Source organism: Ischnura elegans, chromosome 3 (assembly GCF_921293095.1).
Source record: "Ischnura elegans chromosome 3, ioIscEleg1.1, whole genome shotgun sequence".
NCBI classification, from domain to species: Eukaryota; Metazoa; Arthropoda; class Insecta; order Odonata; family Coenagrionidae; genus Ischnura; species Ischnura elegans.
The window spans coordinates 102,884,118-102,909,464 of record NC_060248.1 but is presented as its reverse complement, the minus strand read 5'-3'; the positions used below and the strand labels follow the sequence as shown (position 1 = coordinate 102,909,464).

The window sequence follows — 25,347 nt, the reverse complement described above, 5'->3', positions numbered from 1 at the left end:
GATGACTTCTGGAGTGACAGATAAAGAGTTCTACACTCAGGTGATGACCAAAAGATTGCAGGAGTTGGATTAATCCTATAAAAGGCGTGGGGAAGAAGAGTGAAAACAAACTGACAGTAAAATGAAAGAATTATACCCATCAAGATAGAAGGGGAACTGACAGACACAGTGATACCGCTGGTATACACGCCAACGTCAATCCATTCAGAAGAAATGTGCGAGCAACTGGAATAAGACATGGGCATCGTCAAAAGGATGGAAAACTGGATGGCAATAGGAGATCAGAATCCATTGGTTTGAGAGGGGAAATATGGGGGCCCAGAAAGAGAGTTCAGGCCAGGGAAACACAGAGAGGAGAAAGGTTAGTGAAGCTCTGAAATCAGAAGCATTGATGGTGGCAAACACCCTCTTAGTGCGACATCGACGAAGATGATGTACATGGAATAAGCCAGAAGACAGCTAGATACCATACCGACTACATTCTGGTTATACAAGGTACAAGAAAACAGAAGGTGCAGATATGAATAGTAACCAGAGATCTTAAAGAGGAGCCCAACCCATGACAAAAAAGGCAAGGACTGAGAAAGATGCATTTGGGATATCAGGAACCTGGATAGTGTAGAGCAGTGGCGCAGCAAGGGGGGGTTTTGGGGGTTATAACCCCCACCAGAGCTCAGAGAAATTTTTAAGTTTAATCCATTTTACTAAATCGAATTGATTTTACAAACAGAATAGTGTAAGGATTAATAATTAATCCCTCAGAAAGCCGCAAAACTTACCATTTTGAACCGTTTATCTTAAAATTCCTCAATTTATTAATGTTGCACCTTGTGCTTATCCTGAAGGGTATTCCATACCCCCGCACACCCGGTATTAGTTGCACCTAAACCCCCCCAGCCTTAATTCCTGGCTGCGGCCCTGGTGTAGAGGTCTGCACATTGGCTTGGAAAGCCGAAGGTTTGTGGATTTATTTGCTCAGTGAAGCCACCATGTTGTAATCTGACTGAATTTAATAAAGGGTCCTGGAAATTCAGAGGATGCTGGATAGGATATACGCTACCTTTAAAGAACTGAAATTTAAACACTTAACAGTACTGATAGACTACCTACCTTCAACAATTTTCAAAAAAACAATGTGTTAAAAAATTGCTATTTATATCAATGGCCAAATTTCAATTCACTGTGGAGTAAAGAAAGCTTACTAAAATTTCCCCAGTTCCGGAAAGGAAATCACATTTTTCGACTCGGGGCAAATATCACAGCCTATACCAGATGAAGACGGTGGATACAGATGACTGTGTACTAAAGAGCTGTATTGGTGTTACTAAAGAAACATGATGGTCACAGGCCAAATGCACAACCATATTATTTGCTCTTGAAATATTATTTCTTCAACTTTTGCTACACTTGTAGTTAAAAAATGGTTTTTAAACCTAATGCACTTATGGACAACATAACATATTTTTGACCCACATGTTTACCTGGTGTGTGCATGAGCTTTTCAGTGTGACTCTTTAATTCAATCAAAGAGAATGGACTGGTTATGTATGTGTCTGGCTGACCTACATATCCTGCTTTGAAGACCAATCTGGTGAAGCAGTTTCACCTAACAGCTTGAAGTGAGTTTGTTATATCACTTAGAGATCAGTTACAATACAAAAACATATAGGGAGTGAACTGCTAGTGCCTCACATTCAAGCTTTCCCACATAGTTCTCATATATCCATGCATAAAGCTGGAGAATAATTTTTCATTTAATGGTATGAAATTTTATATTTTATAAATAAAATATTTACAAATCCATTTGAAGAAAGAAACTAACAAATACAGTAACAATGCAAGTTTAGTTACTCTAATAGGGTAACTTTGTCAGATTGCTTGTTATGTTGGCCACAGTAATCTAAGCTCATTAAATGGCATCATCTCCATAAAGATTCCAATCAGAGGTGTTTCATACACACTTGAAGACTCAAAGAATTCTCAACACTGCATTTGGTACATAAAAACATGATATTTACATAGTTTACATTAAAAACAATACTTTCCACAATAACTAGAAGCTCAGTGAGATAGGAAAAATTAATAGGTTTAACATTAAAATTTATAAGTCTATATGCACAAAATGTGACAATGAAAATGGCAGAGTCACATAAAACACTAATCCAATATGGCAGCACTTTGCTCCGTGCATTTGCACCCACAGCCAGATGGACAAGAATCTTCATATTTGAACCAATTCTGAATGTGATGGGTGTGTCCTCCATGCCCACATATTAGACAGAAATTGGAGCATCCTATATTTATGAATTAAAGAAATGAAATTATTACTTTTTCACTTTCTACATAAATTCTTAACTGAATAACTACAAGCCTAATTGAATAAAAAATCTCTACTACACACATCATTTAAAGTCCTCCCTTAAAACATATACTTGTGCACAAAAATATTCAAGCTCCAAAATAAGTAAAATAACTTCAGCTTCAAAAAGTTCTAGTACAGCAGAATAATGAAAATTCAATAAATTTGGGCAATCAGTAAATATGTGAGATGTAGTAAAAAAAATAATTTTCAAAGAAGAAAAGTCTTTACCTCTAACAGATACATGGCAGATGACACACAGAAGGCTTAATCTCTTGCAGTATGAGCAGTGAGCTCCACGAACTGAGCGGGAGCAGTGCTGACAATCAGTTAGAAATTCAACTCCACGGTGTGGCTCCAGAGGAACAGAGACATACTTGAGTACCTAGAGTAAACAGTATTACATTAATTAGAAGTAGATTATTTTGGGGATTACACGTGAAACATTTCAGAGGAAAGCATTAATATTTACTTAATTGGTCATAGTAGTTTTTTAAATGCATCACATGTGATTATTTAGCTATGTCGGCCTATGTTGATGTTAAGTGGAGAAATAAAATCATAATGATAATAGGGTCATTCCACACCAATTCAATCTGCAGTTCACCCTTAACCTCTCAGATTTCTATAAAACCTAGTACAGTAAAACCTCTATGTAGTGAACCTCTCTACATCGAAAACCTCTATACATCATACCAACCCTCTGGTCCCGTCAGATTTACATGTAAATTTATAGGCAAACCTCTCTATAGTGAACCTCTTTATATCATAAAACCTCTATATATCATAGCAACGAGACACCCCCGAGACGGCCTAACTACCTCCGCATTTCGTACCGAGACAACTAGAGACCATCAATGCAGCCGCAATAACGAACATGGAATGACATTATCAGTGATAAATGTTTCACGCTTATTTTTTTCTTATACACCTTTAATAATTTTCACGTTAACCATTAGTTTGGTCCATTTTGTTCCATATGAGAGCATACCTAGCAGTAAATAAGAAAAAGGCATCCAACTCTCCTAATCATATTAAGTGGCAGTTAATGATGATGATGACAGAAGACATTGTTTTCTCTCAAATCATGGTCAAAATCTTGCGATAGCAATCGCTTTCATTTACTTATGGCTTTATTTTCTTGTAAGTGCCTACATACAATGTTCAGTTAATAAAAGAGGTGACCAGCGCAGCTTATAATCACTTGCTGGCGGAAATATTTCAACCAACTTCACTCCCATCCATGGAGACAGAATTACTTGACCGCATTGCTACTTCTGCTTCTAAAATGAAAATATTTCATGAATATACTGCGACTCGAAATAAATCAAATACAATTTTGCAATTATTTCATTCCCACATTTCCCGGTGTAGCACTTTCTTACTACCGCCTTGGTAATTTTTTCGATGCTTTCGTGAACGATCGTAGTTCATAATTTATTGCGCTTAGCGACATATGTCTTGCCTGCGTATTTATGCCGCAAAATCTGACTCTTCCATCGGGAGTCCGGGATGTCATTTTCTAGCAATACTGAACGAACATCAATCCATGCGCGACAATGTTAGGTGAAGGAGACAGCTAATTAGCTGATATGCGGTAGGGCAATGAAATTTCTTACCCTCGCCGCCGCATTCTAAAGTAGTTCGCCCAGCATTCTCGCCGGGAAATCACGTCCTTTCGCAGACCTAGCATTTTTGTGTGCCCCTGACAGATTTTTTCTTCGGAACACTACTTGCATTATATTTTGGAGAGAGAGAATTCAATGAAATTTTCAAAATTGTGCTCAATTTCTTGTCTATTTTTTGCAGTAGTCACATGTTTATTTATATTTTTATAATTTTTAACAAGTCACATGTTATAAGAATGATAAATCAGTTCTCTAAAAGATATTATCAGGAGTATTTTCAATTATTGCCCATAAAATATAAAAATTACTTAATTAATCATAGGCTGATGATGGATTCGAGAAATAAAAGAAGGCGACTACTTGACATTACCACATAATTAGCTATTTCTCTAGCCATCAACGAGGGCTGGCAGAAGGAAGATGTAGCAGTGACCTTTGGAAAGCCATCATTCACCCTGACATCTATTTTAAACAACCAAGGAAAAACATAAGAAACTGTCTATCTAGGCTGCACAATTAAAACACTCAGGCAGTGAAATACGAGGATGAAGAAATTATGTTGAGAAATATAAAACTATTGTACTTTCCTCCGAACACTATTAGTAAATTGAATAGTTTCTTAGGTTAAAAGGCATTAACGAAAACAGCTAGTGATTTATTTATAGTGAAAATGACATTAAAAAGTGCTCATGTAATTGAAAACATTATTTCGAAAGAGTTTGAAAAAAATTTTAAGCAAAACCAATAACTAATTTATTTTCTAAAAAGGCCTCTTTAACTAGTTACTTTACCTTTGTGTAATCCTTTTCCTAATGTATAACTGTAAATATATGTTCACTTATGCATGCATATATGTTTAAATATAGTTATTTAATGATTAAAAAGACAGTAGCACCTTTCATTTCCCAAGGATATGAAAAAATGGTGCCTACCACTAAAACCTCTCTATAGTGAACCTCCATACATCAAATTGCCCAAATTTTGGTCCCATCCATTACGATGTAAAGAGGTTTTACTGTATTAATATTTGCATTTTAAAAAATGCTGATCGACAATTTTTCAACATGTCATCGTTTTGCAAATGCAAAATTTTTGGCATGATATTCTCCAGAAAGGAATAAATTTACAATTTTTTATGCTAAAGTCTTTGAGAAATTCAAAAATATGTATAACCAAAATAATGTTTTAATAGTTAATTACTCAAACAATAAAAGTATAAATATTTTAACGATTGTCATTTTTTTCACCTATATCATACCAATACAATTCTACATTCTACACTCGTCATGGTCTTCATTTGAACAGTAAAGGGAAAAATCATCTGTGCTCAGAAATAATTAAGTGTGTTTTGTGACTAGGGAATCCCAACTTGGTGATCACTAGAAGTGCTCCTCTTGAACCAACAGCTGGTAAGGAACTCATTAATCTTGCTGTCCTGAATGTACAATGTCTCCGAAATAAAATAACTAAATTAGAACTATTTCTCAACTCAGTAAATTGTGATATTCTGTGTATCAGTGAGCATTGGCTTCATGTTGATGAAGGTAGCCTTTATCAGGTGGACGGTTTCAATCTTGCCTCAATTTTCTGTCGCTCTCATCATATACATGGTGGTGTGTGCATATTTTTATCAAAGAACCTTCAATTTAAAGTAATCGATACTACTAGGTACTGCATTGAACTGCACTTCGAAATCACAGCTGTTATTCTGTGTGTATACAATCTCATTGTTCTCTCCCTATATCGGTCACCTAATGGCGACCCTGAAAAGTTTCTTGAACAGCTTGAAAAGGTACTATGTCATTTAATGCAGTTTAATGCTAACATTGTAATTGGTGCTGATTTAAACATTGATATGAGATATTCCTCTAAGAGTAGCAGGCAACTGTCTAATCTCCTGAGATCTTTCAACCTCTATTGTGTAAACAGTGAACCCACGAGGAACAATTCATGTATTGATAATGTGATAACCACTCTTAATGTTCATGCATATAACCTTACTGTCATCGATCCTCTTGTTGCAGACCATATGGCCATACTCTTTCAGTTGATTGCAATTAACAATAGTCCACCTAGGGAATCCAGCACTAGGTACATAAGTCCAATCACCATTCACGGCCTTGAAGTCTTTAAAGGCCTGCTTGGTGGTGTGGATTGGACTAGCTTACTCTCACTCAACGACAGTCATTCAAATTTCTCTTTGTTCTTTGAAACCTTAATCTCCCTTTTTAATGAATCCTTTCCCAGAAAAGCTGTCCCAGTCCGAAAATTCTTTAAATCACGTGGCCACTCAAACAATCCCGAGGTCCAAATACGCAGGGAAAGTGTACTACATGCCTATCATGAGTACAAGCGACTACCCACTGAGGATTTGAAACAAGTGTATAAAAGATTGAATAAGGAGTATCATTTCGCAGCAATAAAAGCGAAACAAAATGCGAACATGGATTTCATTAATAGTGCCTCTAATAAATTCAAAGCTGCCTGGAATGTGATCAATAGGGAAAAAGGCACTTCTATAAACAGATCTCCTATTACAATTGATCCCGATACCTTCAACAATCACTTTGTCAATTCCGTGGACACCACATTATCAAAAATCACAAATAACAGGTGTGATGCCTTAGCACTACTCAATAAACACCTGATATCCCCTCCTAAATTTCAGTGGCAATGGATTAGTACGAGGGATATTTTCAATGTAGTAAAAAAATTTAAAAACTCCACCAGTCGTGACATCAATGGGCTTTCCAATGATCTGATTAAGTCCATAATACATATTATAGCTCATCCTCTATCTATTATTATTAATGCCTGTTTTTCCACTGGATACTTCCCAGACTCCTTAAAATATTCTAAGGTCATACCTGTCTTCAAAAAAGGAGACACTACTCTTCCCAACAGCTATAGGCCCATCACCATTATATCAGTGATCGCTAAAATAATAGAAACTATTGCCTATACACAAATTCTAGTACACTTTGAGAAACACAATCTCTTCACCCCTTCCCAGTTTGGATTTCGCCCGGGGAAATCCACTGAATTGGCAGTTGAGTCAGTGGTAAAAAATTTATCAAGGGCATTTGAAGACAAGCAATGTGTCTCACTCACACTTTGTGATTTAACCTCTGCCTTTGACTGCGTCAATCATGCTACCCTCCTGCAAAAACTCCAATACTACGGCTTTCATAACAGTGAGCTGAAATTCATGACCTCTTACCTCACTGATCGAAAGCAGATGGTACAAGTAAATTGTAACCAATCCGATTTTCTTCCAGTGAAACATGGAGTTCCTCAGGGGTCCGTCCTTGGTCCTCTCTTGTTCCTTATTCTAATCAATGACCTACCTTACAATCTTTCTATGGACTGCATGATATATGCAGATGACACCACTCTGGTGCAGAAATGCAATACTCCTAGCCAAGTCAGACTTCTTACAAAAAAGGCAATAGAAGAATCTCAACTCTGGTTTACAGCCAATAATCTCTTTCTGAACAATGGTAAGACACAACATCTTACATGCTGTCTTAAAAGTACTGAGCTAAACAATGATCCTGTCAGGCTTCTAGGCTTCAATATTGACGCTAAATTGACATGGAATTCACATGTTTTCCTAGTCAGCAAAAAACTCTCTAGGGTTTTGTACTTATTGAGGAAACTTAAAACCTGTATCAATGTAAAGTACATGAGATTAGCCTATTTTGCTTTTTTTCATAGTATTCTTGCCTATGGTGTTCGACTCTGGGGACATGCAAAAGAAACCAAAGAAATTCTAAAACTGCAAAAAAAAGCAGTGAGGATTCTGAGTGGTGCTGGGCCCCGTGACCACTGCAGGCCAATTTTTAAAAACTTTCATATCCTCACCATCTACAGCCTCTTTGTGTTTCGCAGCATTATGCACATTAAAGATAACTTAGATACCTACCCCATTCGATCCACCATCCACTCTCATGACACTAGGGCTAAAAATAGCCTAAATACTAATTACTGTAGGCTGTTTAAGACCAACAACCAGTCTGACAATTTGGGAGTAAAATTATTTAATAAATTACCCAGCAAAGCCAGATCAGTGAGCATCACTAGACTGAAAAATGTGCTGGAAAAGTGGCTGTGCAATTATCCACTGTACTCAATTCATGAGTATTTTGAGCTGGACTTTTCTTCTCTTTTATTTTAAATGTAAATTTAAATGTAATCTTTGTAATGTACTAATGTTTTAATCCAATGTACATGTTTTGTATGTTTCGTTGTATTGAATGTTTTCATAAATGTGTTGTATACAGCATCCGCGAGGGCCAATCCTCGCCGTGGATGAATAAAGATAAAGAAAGATAAATACCAAAATACTGCTGATAATATCAAGTCAAAAATTAGATGGTTATTCTCCTAACTTCAAAAAGAAAAAAATAATGAGTAGTTAAAATACAAGTTTGGAAATTAATGAAGAGATTTTTTCTTTGTTTTCACCTCACCACTTTTAAATTTCTTATTCCACAAAACAATTCAAAGGGTCTGGAGAACCTATTGCATTTCCAGACTACCACTATAAGCCTACTGTATGACTTTCTAAAAAACATTATGGTAGTAGTAAAAATTTGAACATTAAGTAGCAACAAAATTAACAACATTGAAGAATCGAGTTAGTCTTCCTTCAAAATTCAATGTTTCTTGCAGTGAAATAAATTGATTCTTTAAACATTAAGAGTAAAAATGATAGTACAAAAACAGAAAACACTTAGGTTTCGGCTTTTTTCACTCATTAAATTTATAATGATAAAAGTCAATGAGACAATTACACTACCTACCTTCTATTTCATATAGTATACATCTTAAATCAAATTAAGGTAAATATGATTTATACTCATAGATTTTCAAATGCTAAATCTCAGAAGCAAATGTTTTAATTAGATCAAAATCTTCAAGTGCACAAAATTATAGATTACTCATAATTTTCTTATTAAATGAACAACAAACTCGAAGGAAATCCTTAGCTATTTCATATTCTATGATACTGATAAGGTGCGGAAGAAGAATAAATATGGTATATAAGATAAGTAAAGATGCTGAATGCCTATAGATATTTCTCATGAAATTCACAAAAATTGTGCTCACACTTTCACAATTACTATTATCACAAAGTTATTATACATGACAAGAAACATTATCTCCTCTGCATAAACACCCACGCCTCGCTTAACGCAAATTCGTTCCTCAGGGAAAATTCCAATGCTGCTTCGACTAATCAAATAACCTTGAAACACTCTTGAATTAACATGAACTTGCACTAATATTACACGAAATTGCTCTCATTTCATGCATGTTAATAGTATTGCTTGCTTCAATCATCTTCTTTGTTTATGTATTCATAGAATAGGTTAGTTTCCTTCATCAAAGAAAACAAAAGGCATTGATTGCGATTTGTCACCCACCATCTGTGTATTCATGATATACAAATTATTTGGTTTTAGAAATCCTAGTTCAGACGAAAGTTAATGGTCAATTTTAACCTCATTTGAAAAAGGCCTGATTGGCAGCCATGCAATGCCACTCCATGTGACGTCACAGGGACCTAGTTTCTATACAAGTAGATATGAGTTTTAAATTGTCTGAGATTACTAATGCATGCATGAGGCACAGAGCTCAGGGAAAAATTTCTTAATAATCACCTATTAAAATTGCCTATGGTCAGAAAGTTTATTTCATTTGATAGGGTATTAATAATCCTTATTTAAACCAATCACTACCTACTAGCAGGGAACTCTGCTACCTGCTAGCAGCCTGCATCATATTGGCGCTCATAAACCTCCCACCAAGGTGGCCTCACACAGCGGCAGCTAATGACATCACACAGGCTTTTCCCAGCATTCATACTTAGCCATCGTGTTTTCGTGCACTTGAAAATTTTCACTTGATCGCAAAAAATGGATAAAGTAATTTAAAACTCTAAAAGAGTGAAATACGTACTCCAGGAGTAACAATCTTTCAATTTAGGCAATTAAAAAAAATAGGAAACCACCCTATTCCATTGCTGCGCAATAGAGTGGTCCTTATTTTTCGAATTTCTTTCGGGACACTCCCTCATTTTATACCAACAGGTGTAAAAACATATCCTGTAAAATATTATTGCTATTGGATGATGGGAAGACGTGCTATATCACACGCACACAACATGCACATTCAAGTTGAGAAATTTTGGCATTTTTGGCTATTTTTCAAATATGAATGGCGATAAGTAGGTGCTGGTATTTTCCAACTGATTTTCTATCGTAACCAACGATACATTGGACATTTGAAATGTTGCACCTAAAATATTTCCCAGTTGCGACCAGTGGTTCCCGAGATAAAGCCCCAAGAGTGAGCATGTGCCATCCCAAGTAGACATTTTTGGTGGCACACGGGTTGCATACACTCAAATACACATGTAAATATTTTTTCATGGCGAACTTCATCCTTTGGTGTATTTAACTTTGCACCCGTGCGCGTGACTGCGTACAAAGTCACTTGTTCCTGCAGGGCTTTGAAATTCGTCGTCGCAGACCAGTGACAAAATAAGGGTATTCACCCCGACAGTGGCTTAGTAAGCACAACCCTCCCCACATGTGCCAAAGTGTGTACTTGTGATGTCAACATCTTGCTTGGTAAAACCCATCCCTAAGTTTGCTCCGAGAAAAAGGCTTGGTGGTGTAACTGGTTAACACGCCTGACCGGCAATCGGGAGATCCGGGTTCGCATCCCCGCTTAGTCAAATATTTTTTCATGGTGAACTTCATCCTTTGGTGTATTTAACTTTGCACCCGTGCCTGTGACTGCGTGCAAAGTCACTTGTTCCTGCAGTGCTTTGAGCTATAGAAATAATGTTTAATGCTTTTAATGCAAAAGTCTATGTCTTCAAATATTGGTGGTCGTTTTTTAATTAAGGCAGATGACAGAGCAAAAAAAAATGCAAAAAGAGTGGCCTTTTTCAGATTTTAGGATGGATTGTTGATTGATTGATGGATGTCCTGTAATGTACTACACACACACAACCTGAATGCATACATACGGTATACATTACAGGATAGATAGAATACTGAACTTATAATTACAGCCGACTCCGGATTATGCGGCTGCAGTTTATCCGGGTTGCGGATTATCCATGCATGATTTTCACTCTCACTCGAGTTTTTCCACGATCTTTATTTTTTAAATAAAATCGGACACAAAATCATCGGAATTACTGCATTAATGCTAGGATACACCGGGCGTATTATTTCCATTAGAATCCCCATCCTAAAACGGAAGCAATCGTGCTCTAGCTGCATTCACGGGAGTACCGTGTTTCTATTTTCCAAGCTTTGTAGTGTGCAACCGTGCTCAGTGATCACGGATACACGTCCTGAAGCAGTTGCAATCCGGGCAACTTGTGCGAGATGCGACTGCGTGGTGTGGTGCCTGACAGTGTAGTTTCCGACGTTGAGCAGTAGTTTTGAAACATTCGTGCAAACCACTTTTCTGTATCCGTGATAACGCAGCCACAGAAGTGTGGTTTTCGAAACCAGGCCTAACATGGAGCATTAATGATACGAGTACAACCATGTTATCGCTGCTAAAAAGATCGCAAACTGGCGAAGAAAGCTCTCATTGAGTCCGGGAAGCACTCTAAAATAACAGAATAACTGCATAAATAATAATATATTGTTTGTCTTAGGTAAATTATAAACATTGCAAGGAATTTAAGCGAACGTTTTGGGTTATCCGTGTTTTCCGATTATTTTTGCCGTCTCTCCCCATCATCAGCCCGGATAATGGGGAGTGTACTGTAAATGAATTGGAAGTATTGTCTACAATTTAATAAAGGTGAGTTTTAGCTTTAGACTATCTGTGGTAACATACAAAATTCATCTTTATTTGATTTGATTAGGACACAATCTGAATATGGGGAGCATTATGATTCTAGTCATGGATTCAATAAGGACAATTCAGTGGTGAAAATTAAAACTTTGTTTCGGTGATCCAAAACATTTGGGCATGGAAGAAAACTTATAACATATGTACTTGAAATCAGGAGGCAACTACGTTAAAACCAATTGTTTTTTTTTTTCAAATTACAGAAAAATACAACACATCATATCTGCAAAACCAATTATTTATTATAATTATTTTCTTCTATGTGTGTGTAATTATTTTAGACTCAATACCAAATGCGAGAAATTTTCAGTTCCAAATGAATATTGCTCTTAATAGATCAAAAAGGAATCACAAACCTTATGAGGAATGCTCCAGAAGTCAGGTCTACAAATCTAAGAACAAACTAAGAGGAGTTCACCAGATCAACCCCTAGCTAAGCAAATAATAAAGAATTTCACAAGTTACCTGAGCTCGAGATTCCAACAAGTGCCATCTATTGAGGATTTCGGAGTACTCATTCTTGTATTCATCATACAGAAGTCGCTTACTATTGTCCAAAGTGCTGAAAATGACCAACAAAAACAAAATAATATACATATATAAATTCAAAGAGCAGTGAGAAGTAGATTCATAAATCATTTATGCAAGGATTGAGCAGAAAAATTACATATTTGACACAAAATAAACCACACACTTGAAATCATTTCAATGCTTACAAAAATAATGCATCCCTAGGTCTTTGCTGAGAGGCTACACTTACATTCAGAGCTATTAAAAATAAACAATTACACCAAATCATGAATAATGAGTGAATAGTGTGGTCAATAACTAGAACCAAAATCAGTTTTACATTATAGAATTTGAAGGTGGAAGAAAAAGATATGTTGCAGCGAAAAAAAAATCTTTCATATACTCTTCACCCCCCTCACCTAAAATCCACCACTGTTTTGATAAGGAGAGCATTAACATATCATAATAAACACCATCAGAAAGTTCCATTATTTCTAACATTCATAATACTATTTTTGTAGCATAACACTAACATTATTTGCAAATGGCATATTTGGCATGTGGCTTGCAAAAATACCAATTCTTACTTACAGAATATTTCGATCCCGGTACCCAGGAAAGAATTGTCCTCTGGTAGAGAGCATTCCTCCTCCTTGCCATATTTGATGCTGTATGTGGTGCAGAGGAGTCAATCTTGGGTTATGAGTGGCACGACCACCACCCTCACGGTGTTCAACAATGGCAGCAGCAGCAGATCGCATGTCATCCAAAGAGTCTGACCAGGAATTGGAACGATTCTGCTTCAGGATTGGGGCCAATGCCCCCCATCCACCTTCCAGCCAACCTTCACTTGTTCCACTCTCTGAACCAACACCAACACCTCCAATCCCGCCACCTGGATGCACCGTGTGGTATGGAGATCCTCCTGGCTACAGTGGGCAAGCCGAAGGCATTTCAATGCAGCAACAAGCAGGGGTGATGGGTAGGAAGGGGCAGTCAGATGATGAGGATCAATTGAAAGAGGATAACAATGAGACACACTGCACTATACACAACAAGTTAATGGGAGATAAGTGTAGTGATATTGAAAGAGAGTGAACACAGTTAAGATTTTAACAAACTTAAAAAAAACGAGGACTCAAGTAGGCAGTGGACAACAGATGGGGAGAAAGTAGATGCTGGGTCAGAGGCAACACAGAGACCAATAGATTCATTCACTCAAACAACAATTGTAGAGGGGTTGTAGTATAAAAGCTTCTAAGAAAACTGTGCAAGGCAAGAAAAAATTATGACTAGGTAGGATTACTAAACTGACCTAATTTTGACGACACACACATACATTTTGATGCACATGACACTCAATCAATCAAGCAACTCCAAATACTTAAATTTGGAGAATAACACCAAAGGTTCCAACTCATTTATCAGACCTCCATCAAATGTGGTGGAAATATTTTCATAAATGTGTAATTACATGTAAATATTCTCCAGTGAAGGAGACCAACCACAAAAATACAATAAAAAATAACACAATACACTCTGGATCTCAAGGGAAACAATACTATGATTATATTATGGGCAGAAACTAGCGCAACTGGTTATTATGGCTAATCTTCATTAGAAGGAAAGGTCTCTAAAAAGGTAAATCTTGAATATAGAATCTTTTGCTGATGAACAATCAGATCATTGCATTCCATTTTCTCCACTTCATTATTATTATTAAAAGATAAAATATGATTCAATATTTTAGTCCTTTCCTATGAGTTTATAGCCGACTTATTAAAAAAAATGATACCAATAAATTTACAGAAACCTATTTTTTCCTTAGCAAGTATTCCAAGCACAGGAGTGAAAACATGAAAAAGTCCATCACTGGAATGAGCAATTGCTGCAGTGCAGTTTTTTGATATAATTTCCTTAGATAAATGGCTACATAATACCAATGCTACGACAATGTCATTACACGGTGACTTTATGTAACATATCTCATGACTTATATCATGGAACTTGTATACACCCGTGTCTCCAGACAAGTAATTTTATGTTAATTTTATGATAGATAACTGATTCTAATCCTAAGGTACAACAAAGTGTACTTTTAAGAATAATGGAAATACATTCACAGCTTAGCATGACTACAAAATGTAAATATTGTCAATTTTTTTAAATTCATAATTTTACTCCCTCATATTTCCAAAGATTACATTTCTGAAGAGAAAAAGGACACCTAAATTTAACATTATCACCACATTAATTATTATATTCAGCTCAAAGATCCACTGTAGGAGACTGAATGCTCAGTTTATGCAATTTATCCACAAAATCTTACTAATCATCTCACAGAAGTATTGACCATTTTATATATAATTTAAAAATGAAAGCTCACGCCAAATAGGTACCATTAATAAAGTCGACTTTAGTTTACCAGCTTTCTGCTCTCCCATTTCAGAAGCGATTAATGGGTATTCATGACTAACTAATTTAAATGAAAAACATATTCGTGACATAGAAAAAAGCTTTGCACTGACACTCCAAGGATATTTTATGCTTTGATTTCAATCTATTTAATAAAGCTGAATTCTAAATATTGTCAAATGCCTCGAGGCCTGTCTTCATAAATATCAATCCGTAAATGTACCATAGGTACACATAAGTTGCAAATTCTTCTTCGCAAGCATATCAGCAAGAGCAAATAAACCTGATATTTAATACGGCACTCTGAAGACTCAAGTTAAATTAATACAACCAATTAATATATATTACAGACCTGATTACTGAACTTAAGCTCGATCATTGATCAAGTATAATTGTATTAATTGTCTGAATCGATTTCTGAGTTGTTAAATAAAAACATTCATGTATCCATTAATGGGCTTAAGCACATGTTAATTTCAACTGCCTTTCATTATACAATAACAGATACTGTTAGGACATAAACTTTCATAGAAAGACATTATTTAAAAAAAATTATAGGTGCATACTTACTGAATAAACGTAACACCAAAAGTCACCTAAGATGTCTACGTTTGATTAAAGTAATGTATCAAAAATAAAACACAATAGAAATATGTAGACGGAGAGTTTAAGATCAACTCTACTTGGTACTCCATACATTTTAAGAATGCTAGTTTCTGCAAATAAAAGAACTTACTCCATATGTAAACAAGTAAAAATGAATATGATGGTGGACAGATGTGGAGTGTTAAAGTGATATACAAGTGATTATATGGGAACTAAATTAAACATGATTCTTCAATGAGAGTTCCTGTGGCTAATTCTCTCACTAATTAATATTGAGCCCAAAACATCGCATGACATCAACGGTATTAGGACAATAAGACCATGGTTTGTGATTAACTAATAGCTGGGTATATATTTAATATCAAGTAATTGTCACCGCAGAGAAGAAGAAGCAGCGGGAGAAAAACGATAGAGTCATTATAAAGCATCCCAGTAAAAGGGACCAAATGGTAGGTACTGGTTTTAGCATACATCATTAAACTATGCTTTGTCAAAGAGAAGGAATCAGAATGCTGTATCAGAGCATACTCATGATTAAAAGAACACTGATACCAGTGATAACTTGTCTAAAATCTAGGAGGCTACTACACACTTTACCATAAGATCACAACATTCACATTATACTAGATCTCATGGTGAAGCATCAATTATAAAGAATAGCAATCTTAGGAAGCTCTTGACACACTAAATCCTGCAGATTATATGCTTGGATGATGAGCAGCACACATTAGCAAGCAAAATTAAATGAAAGCATAGAAAAAGTCCCAAAAAGAAAACAAAAAATTGCATGCACTGAAGTTAGTAGAAAATTACATGTCTAAAACTTAAAAAATTGGCCAGAATTGGCTCGATGTCCAAATAGGTTAATTATATATCATTATTTCCCAATTAACTACTTTGATAGTAAAGAAGTGAAGATCAGCGAATGATGCTATGCAAGATGAGTAAAATTGCTATCGAATTAGAATGATATGAAAATATCCCACAGCAAACATTTTTCTTTCTAGTTGCAGATGCCTTGCCACACTAAATTTAATGAAAAGCATATAATTTAACTTTATAAGATCCTACATAGATTTTGCAATTATCATGTGGTTATTAATACAATCTTTAGTCAATACGTTTGAAAGTAAGAATATTCAGGCAAACATTCTTTTCCAAACAACAATTGATTCCAAGGTTCCTATTACTATTTTCACATAGCCAAGAAGAATCAGATTCACTTTCAGATGGGAAAATAAAGATTCTTCACTTCAAACAGTTTTATTTCAATGACTAAACTAACAAATATATTACTAACACTTCCTCCAATCTACATTGCAGCAAAGGAGTCATGCATAAACTACATCACCAACTTAAGGGGGGAAAGAGTTGAAGCAAAACTAGAAGCAGAAAAATATATACCGAGTTGAAGGGGTCTCACTCATAGTAGCAGAGGTAGTTGAATACACAATTTTATGCTACTTAAAATCAATTAACATGTCAAACTTGTTTCGATTGCGATAATACATTTATTATGTCAGCTTTGACTTATGTAAATTATTTTCTTACTTCAAGCTAACCCTAAAACTAGCTTTGGTAATTGAAAAAATATTTTAAAACTAATAATGCCATTTGTAGAGACAACGTTAAATATCAGAGGGTAGGGAGAGAGAAAAAAAACAACTGTCAAAAGTGAAGTGAAAGGGGTAAAAAAATCAATAAACATTGTAGCACACCATATGCATGAGCCATGAGACATTCCAAATTAATTGTTCTTCTCCCTTAAATACATAATCCAATGTCTGTTATATTCTAAAATGCTAATTTACATCGTCAAATATTTCCTCAAGCATATAGAAAGAAATCGAACTCCAAACCAATATATCTAGAGGGTTTTCAGGACTAACCTTGATATCTACCATTTAAATCTATATTGAATGCAAAACGGAAGTTTATATTAGAAGAGAATATTGCGATATGCATCATCATGAAAAGAATGTAAAGAATGATTTCTGAATATTGAACAAATAAAAATGCTATTTCTACAAACAAAGGCTTATGCCAGTGATGCCATTATCATGGTGAGGTACTCCAAATATGCAAGCCTTCATAAAGAAAAAAAATTGGTTCAGGACAGAAAAAGGACTCATTAATACAAGTAAAATTAAGCCACAGCCTATTAAATTCTGCATTAAATAATCAAGTATACATATAGGGCGATTGGAACATAAATACAATAATGGTGGCTTTGAAGCACATCATTTCAATTTGAGTGTGTGTACCTTTTGGCCCAACACACCCACGTGACAAGGGGGCGGGCTCAGTTCATGGAAATCAAACCAATTTTCTTTCTCTATCCCTAACCCTCATCGTTATTGCAATGCAATCTCATGAAAAATTTCAAAAAGAGGATGTATTGAACACACAAAAACATAACTTAAAATTGGAGTTGATAAAAGAAACTTGATCTCCAGCTATGATGAAAATTGGTAGGCTCCGGGAAAGTATATTTTTGAAAAAATTTAATTTACCCTATAGCTGGCAGATAAGTTGATAGTGGATTGCAACATAATAATAAAAACTAGTAATTGCATAATAATAATAATTAGTTATTACTATTATTATTTATCAATTCATTATCACCTTCTCCTAAATCCTTTTATTCTCTGACCCACTAACATAAAAACAATGAAAAAACCCACAGAGCCTGGACCCGGATCTTCCGATTTTAGTTCAAGTCCTCAAATTTCCACAGGAAAGAATGATGCTTCAGTAACTTAACTGGCTAAAGCACTTGACCGGAAATCAGGGGAATCCGGGTTCGAATCCTGGTCAAGGAGAACGATTTTTTCCCTGTTGAATTTTGTGCACAATTTGAGCATTGCAGGTGACTCCAAACAGTTATCACCGTGGCTAGTCCCCGTTTACTTAAATTAAAAATAATGATATTCACCCATCAAAAAAATATGGATTCCCTCAAATACAAATAATTCCTATAACCTCACCTATCCCTACTCATGTGAGTCATACACACTTTACTTCTAGATCAAACACAACAGATATCCTTGACTTTTCACCTACAATGTCTTTGCTTAAAATTTCCATCATAACTTTGAGGAACCATGATATGGGAAAAGAAAATTTGCTTCATACATTCCGCAATGAATTTTTATAACCAACCATGATTTCGACAGTTATATCATAATCAAGGTAAATATTCTGAAAAAAACTAATAACCAATTCTGAACGATCAATATATTATGAAGAAAGTACCATATGATTGCACTAAATAAGCAATGAATAAATGTGTAGAAATGTTAGCAAGGTTAATTTCCTCAGTGAACAGGTTTCTAATGGTTTCACAAAATGAATCCCAATTCTAACTAATGTACTGAAAAGTTATTCATCATACTTACAATGATTTTGAGGGTTGAACGGATTTTCTCATGACTGCTATTATCAGGTGACATAGATGTAAGGGCAAGCAATTTGAGCTAATTCACTATTTTTCAATAAAAGGGCTACTCTAAATTCTTTTTTTTCATTACTCTACCATACCTGGATAATTTTTGACTTTAAATGATTTAAAGCTGGTTGAGTGAATATTTTTGGACAATGTCCTTCAAATGAAATCAATATCTCTCATTTGAGGTATTTAAAATGAAGGCCTTTACCTTCTAATAGTTCCTAAAATATTAGTTTTGGATTTCACACAGAAGACCTATATTTGATTCCTGACATAAGAGCACTCAAGTTTACCTTTTTTGAAGGGGTTAGTCTACCTGTAATACATATGTCCTAGAGAATGATTTGCTCCATCAAGTAAGAAGTAGGTAGCACATTTTCAATCATAAATCATGAGATTCACACAAAATTGTTGAATTTTATCCCAATATTATTCAATGAACAACTTACGTAACTGTTACTAGTTACTGTTATTATCCTCTGTATTTATGTAACTTTTAACAATTCACATTAATTTGGATCACTGAAATGAGCATCACTCTAAGTAGAGACCACAATTTTGAGGTTATGAATAAATATACTTCAAGGATACCACTACTATCAAACTCCAGCGGATAACCGTATTTCATTAGTAACCAATAGGGTGGTTTCCTATTATTTTTTTATTGCCTAAATCGAAAGATTATTACTCCTGGAGTACGCATTTCACGCTCTTAGATTTTCGAATGACGATATCTATTTTTCGCGATTAAACGAAAAGTGAAAATTTTCAAGCGCGCAAAAATGGGACGGCTAAGTAGGAATGAAGGGAAAAGTCTGTGTGACATCGTTCTGGTTCCCGCTGCTGCCCTGTGAGGTGACCTTGAACCGAGGCTTGAGCACTGATACGACGCAGGCTGCTAGCAGGTAGCACAGTACCCTGCTAGCAGGTAGCGCTTGGCTTAAATAAGGATTATTAATACCCTATCAAACGAAACTTTCCGACCTTAGGCAGTTTTAATGGGTGATTGTTAAGAGATGTTTCCCTGAAATCTGTGCCTCATGCATGCATTGGTAATCTCAGACGATGTAAAACTCCTATCTACTCGTATAGAAACTAGGTCCTTGTGACGTCACATGGAGTGGCATCGCATGGCTGCCAAACTTGTCTTTTTCAAAAGCGGTTTAAATTGACCATTGTCACTCGTCTAAACTGGGATTTCTAAAACCAAATAATTTGTATATTATGAATACACTAATGGTGGGTAACAAATCGCAATCAATGCCTTTCGTTTTCTTTGATGAAGGAAACTACCCTATTGATTGCATTGATGTAATGTGTTGGGACATTACCACACAACATTTTTTGATGAATTTTCCAAAACAAAATAGAAACTATGTACTATTTAAGCTCAAATTTGAGATTAAGATTGGAGTATTATTTTTTTAATATGTCACCTACACATAATTTTAATTTACAAATAATTATAATTTTGAATAATTGTTTTTTAACTCCTCTGACATTATGTAATAAGCCAAAGAAATCTCTAATATAAGATTGTTTCATTTTGATTTTCTTTGCTAAAGAAAACCTCATGCGTAACATATAATAATTTTTTTCATGAAGATAACACAAAGGGTAAAGAATAAATTGAGATGATTGTGCATGTGATATCAAACTCTAAAGTTTACAAACTAGAATCAAAAAGGGGCTTATAAAATTGTCATAATTACTACTCACTTGGGCTTTAATTGGAATTGGGCTTGGAATATTTAAGATTGTTTGAAAGAAATTGTTTTTTCTAGATGTTTTAAATAATGGATGCAAATTAAAAAGTGAGTACGAATCTGATTAATTTAGGTTGTATCAAACTGAACCCCACCAACATTCAGGCACAGACACAAATAAATTGATCTTAGTGGCTCATCAATCTAAATTTGCAACAAGCTGAACAATGCTAAAATATAGCATTCCAACAATAATATATTTAACTACAAGCAGGCCAATGCTAGTACAACACTGAAACAATTCTTGTTATGGAAACTAAAATTATTAAAACTGGTTACATCAGGGAACAGTTCATGAAGATTTTACTCAATGCGGACAACATGACAACTAATGTAACATGTGTGGTTTGACTGAATATTAAAGATCACTAATTGTAAGATACTCTGAATTTACCATACTGACCTATTTACAAAGAAGATAAAACTTAGGAATAAATGATATCTCATATATCTTTTAATTTGCACCAATATATACATACGTAAAGTACAAGTATTAAGATTATATCTAGCAAGCCTCACAGATAATGCGATTTTCAATAGCGCTAACTGACTGCGCATAATTAAAATACGCACATCAATAGCCAGAAAAATGGAGGAGGTTGGTGGGAGGTTCATTTGAAGGGTGTAAACTTTTGACCATAAATTGTACAAATTTTAGGGGGAATCTTTGAACCCTTGGCACCCTCATTCCACTAGCTACCAGTGGTGAATTAAAAAAGGGAGTGGCTGCCCCTCTATTCTCCCCAGTAATACATATTGGGAAAAATTGAAAAGACAGGAATTTCTGAGGTGGCTCTCCAAAGGCAGTTTTTATTTCACCAGCTTTAAAAGCAACGCTGAAAAATAATTGATGAATATTTAAAGGCCACTAATCTATATCAGGGTTCCCACTCTAACTACATTATAAAATTCACGGTTTTTTCCAGGTTTTCACGGCATGAATGTCATCAAATTCAAGGTTTGTAGATAAGGTATTTAAGCAGAAATATTGATCGCATAACAATCATCAGCCGCATGTTAACTAAAAATGTATCAAACGCAACAGATGCCTTGAATGCAAACGCAGCGATGAAAGCGCTATCTCTTATGACGTCACCTAAAGTTAGCAAAATTCAGGTCCGGCTAAAGGGTGTGAGTGGGAAAATGGAGAGAGCAGGGTGGTAGGGAAGTGAAGAAGTGCCTGATTTTTTGCCAGGGTTAATGTCTTCCAATCGCAGGCTTAAGATCAATGTGCAGTCATGGCACACGGAACAATTAATAATGTGCTTCGAGTACACGTGTGAGTGGACAGTATCTGCATGTGACTCGGCCTTGAAGCATGATCGAAACATCGATTTTTCTTTTAATCTGTCTATCGTAAATCTAAAATCAAGTTTGAGAGATTTATAAGGTTTTGTGACGAAATTCACGGCTATTTCCAGGTTTTTTCACGGTAGACTAAATTCACGGCTTATTCTTGGTTTTAAGGTTTTCACGGTTGAGTGGGAACCCTGTATATGCATATCATACCTCAGGTGCATTATTGCTGTGAGGTATTGCATACCACCAGAGCACCCCCAAAAACAACAACCTTAAACCACTCCTCCTGGCTACCGACTTGAATATAAGAGCATGCAAGGAAAAATTATGAAGTTCTGAGACATTTCATCTAAAAAAAAACAACGGAAAATTTATGAGAAATTTGAAATAAATAATTAGATAACTATCAGTTAAGTGAACCCATACAACTAAGAAAATATATGATCCTTAATTTTTAGTAAACGACTCCAAATTATGGGCTCAGATATTTTTAAAAAAATCAGTTTAAGATGAAGGTTTTACAATTGTAGCTGGGTAGATGTGCAAATGATTGATAATACTTCCAAAGACATTGTTATGTATAGAATAATTTCAGAAGAGCCTTTAAATGTATAAAAATTGAAAAGCTCACAAATACAAAGAAGATTGGATTAGGATACTTTGTTCTGATAAATGAATAAAAAATTTCACATTAAAAAATTATAAATTGTACTTCCCAGAATATTCAGCATTCAAAACTCATTTTCAGGTCTTAACTACCGCCAATAAGCATAAAAAATTCCATTCATGCACTCCTTCACGCAAGTATCTAATGAATACATCACAACTTCATGTTAAAATCAACGTCAAACAAACCTTTAGATAGAGAAAGCCATAAACATCAAGTTATCATAAAAGAAAAACACAAGCAAGAAATTCTTACCTCCAAGTTAACCATATAAGCTTAATTTGAGCAGGATAATAATTCAGCAATTTGGACACTATTAGTACACAGTTAGTGTTAACTTTCATTGTTAGTTTAAACTTTCCTTTAAGTACTTAGGAAAGCTAGAGAATCATCATGAGTCTACAAGGCTAATTAAAGTCTGTCATTTACACTCATCTTCTTTCGTTTATGGCAGTTTTGCTTTCTTTGTATTCATAGATGATTTTATACATGGCTTTCATTTCATAACTCATGTAGATACACTAATCATAACCTACTAATTAACAATCAGAACAACAATTGAGAGGACAGAAAAAAAATCCAAATAAGTGATTAGTCACCCTCAACCATGGAACATGAACCAAAGGAGTTAACCGAATACATTCAATTAAACCATGATTATATCATAAAAATAATTGTAGCCTCACTAACATACATTTCCAACATTATATGGAGTACCCTACAGCATGGCTGAGCATTATGACACGATGAAAATGATATTTTCAAAGATACGCCACAGTGAAACATAATACTCTTAACAGGAAAAACTTAAAAAGGCAATTTTTAGGTTATCATTTGAGCAAAAAAGGAACCAGTAGCCCTCAAAATAAATCATTAAAGTCAAGAAATTTTGCAACTGGGCATGCAAAACCTACTCACCTTATTTTTGCTTTAGAACTTTGTATGGGTTCTCAAAAAAAGCAAAATATGTATTTTGCATTGATGCGCTTAACAAATTAATAAAAAAGCCTGCAGGTATAACCTCAAATGAAAAAAAAATGCTCCATAAAACTAGAATTGCAAGTGATATCCACTTATTTCAACATTTAGAATAGAAAGAAGGAATAGCCTATGTAAAAAAACAAAGAGTTTTGTTTGCTTTCCAGAGATATCAAGCAGAACAAAATATGTCATGAAGTTTCTGTTGATGAGGCTTATGGTATGTGCAGTAATATATTTGTGAGGTTTTAAGGTTTAAGGATATTTTTTTACAAATTATAACTCAAGTAGCTCTGAAAAAATGTAAAAATATGAGAGTAGATAACCTTAAAAAAATTTACAAAACATTAATTGATATTTTTATATGAATCAAGGCACTTCAAAACCTTAGGGTTGAGTAGTTTTCAAAAGTGTGACTGACGTGACTCGGTGAGTACTGCAGGATCAATTGAACAAACAATATGTTCAACAAAATGATCATGTTCTTAAAATGTGAACAATATTGAGGGTAAAAATACAGTGAAACCCTTAAAAGATGTTTAGTCAAGGTTCTGAGGGTTAGAAGATTCTAAAACAAGAAAATGTGCTAAGAAGGAAATCAAATGAAAAAACAGACAACAAACTGTGACAGGATTTTTGAAATTTTACTCATTAAATAAGAAATGCTTTGGAAGGTACTTCTCAACACTGTTCCGCTACATGCAAAATAGAAAGCTATACATCATCCTGATATCATGTAAATTTAGAAGTTTATATTGAGTAGAAGATTCAAATTTATAACAATGAGTGTATGTATATGTAAATGGCTTTAGTAACAAGATTGGATGTAAAGATGCAGCACTATCTAACTGAATAAATCAAAGACTGACTGATCTACTGACAGCCTGTAATGCTGATCACTGATTAGCCATTTCAAATTCAAATTTTCATAAATAATAGAAGAAATAGAATCTACAATAAATCCTGTGCAACATAAAAAGTGGCCACGTTTTTAAATTGAAGAAAAAATAACAAGCTAATAAGAAATAAGATTAGCAACGTTTAAATTTATAAAATACACATTTAATTTTTTTTTAATCTCCTTAATATGATAAAAAGTCTGGATAACTTTCAGAAGAAAATACTCATTTCAGCATGGGAAAAGTAGGCTGACTAATTATAAGTATTAGCAAAGCCATTTGATAATAACGGTCTAGTTATCATAAATGTGGTGGATATTTTCAGTGGCTAACAGTGGTTAAGTAGGGAACTTAATATAATTCAGAAAATAATAACTAAATTATTATATTGTATCCCATCTGAGATGAAGTTATACACAAAAAATATTTGTAAAGCCTACTTTGGCTTGCTGGCTCCACTTAAAATCAGGCAAAAAAATAAATTATGAATCAAAGACCCCCTCTAAAACTTTCTGCATATGCCAATTCTGATTTTTTGCACAGGACTACAATTTGTTCGGGTACCACTCTTACAACTGTTACATACACCATCAACCTCCCTATCGCACCCCAGGCTAAGGATGAAAGAAAGCAAAATATATGAATAAGGCAAGAGGTTGTGTAAGCCATAACGAACATCTCAGAAAAAATTTAATCAGCAGGCATATAAACTTAGAAGCCTACTAAATGATGATGAAAGAGAATCATCACACAAGTGAACTTCCCAAAATCATGATCTCTAAATGAAAAAGCTAAGGAAAAATAGACATACTTCATAGATCCTAAAAAAATGTCAACACCTCAACCATAATTACCCAAACCCCATGTAAATTATTTCCATTATTA

The 25,347-nt window shown here is 34.8% G+C and overlaps 1 protein-coding gene across 2 annotated transcripts in view; it reads right to left on the bottom strand.

The window, feature by feature from the left end:
- Positions 1 to 1,760: 1,760 nt before the first annotated feature.
- Positions 1,761 to 25,347, bottom strand: part of LOC124156268 (GATOR complex protein WDR59) — a 71,303-nt gene continuing 47,716 nt past the window's right edge. For both annotated transcript variants that reach the window (XM_046530697.1, XM_046530698.1), the window contains 4 exons: positions 12,976 to 13,313; positions 12,340 to 12,436; positions 2,591 to 2,744; positions 1,761 to 2,294 (listed from right to left, as the gene is read on the bottom strand). In XM_046530697.1, coding sequence (XP_046386653.1) covers positions 2,158 to 2,294; positions 2,591 to 2,744; positions 12,340 to 12,436; positions 12,976 to 13,313 — 726 coding nt within the window. In that variant the 3' untranslated portion in view covers positions 1,761 to 2,157. The remainder of the gene's footprint in view (positions 2,295 to 2,590; positions 2,745 to 12,339; positions 12,437 to 12,975; positions 13,314 to 25,347) is intronic.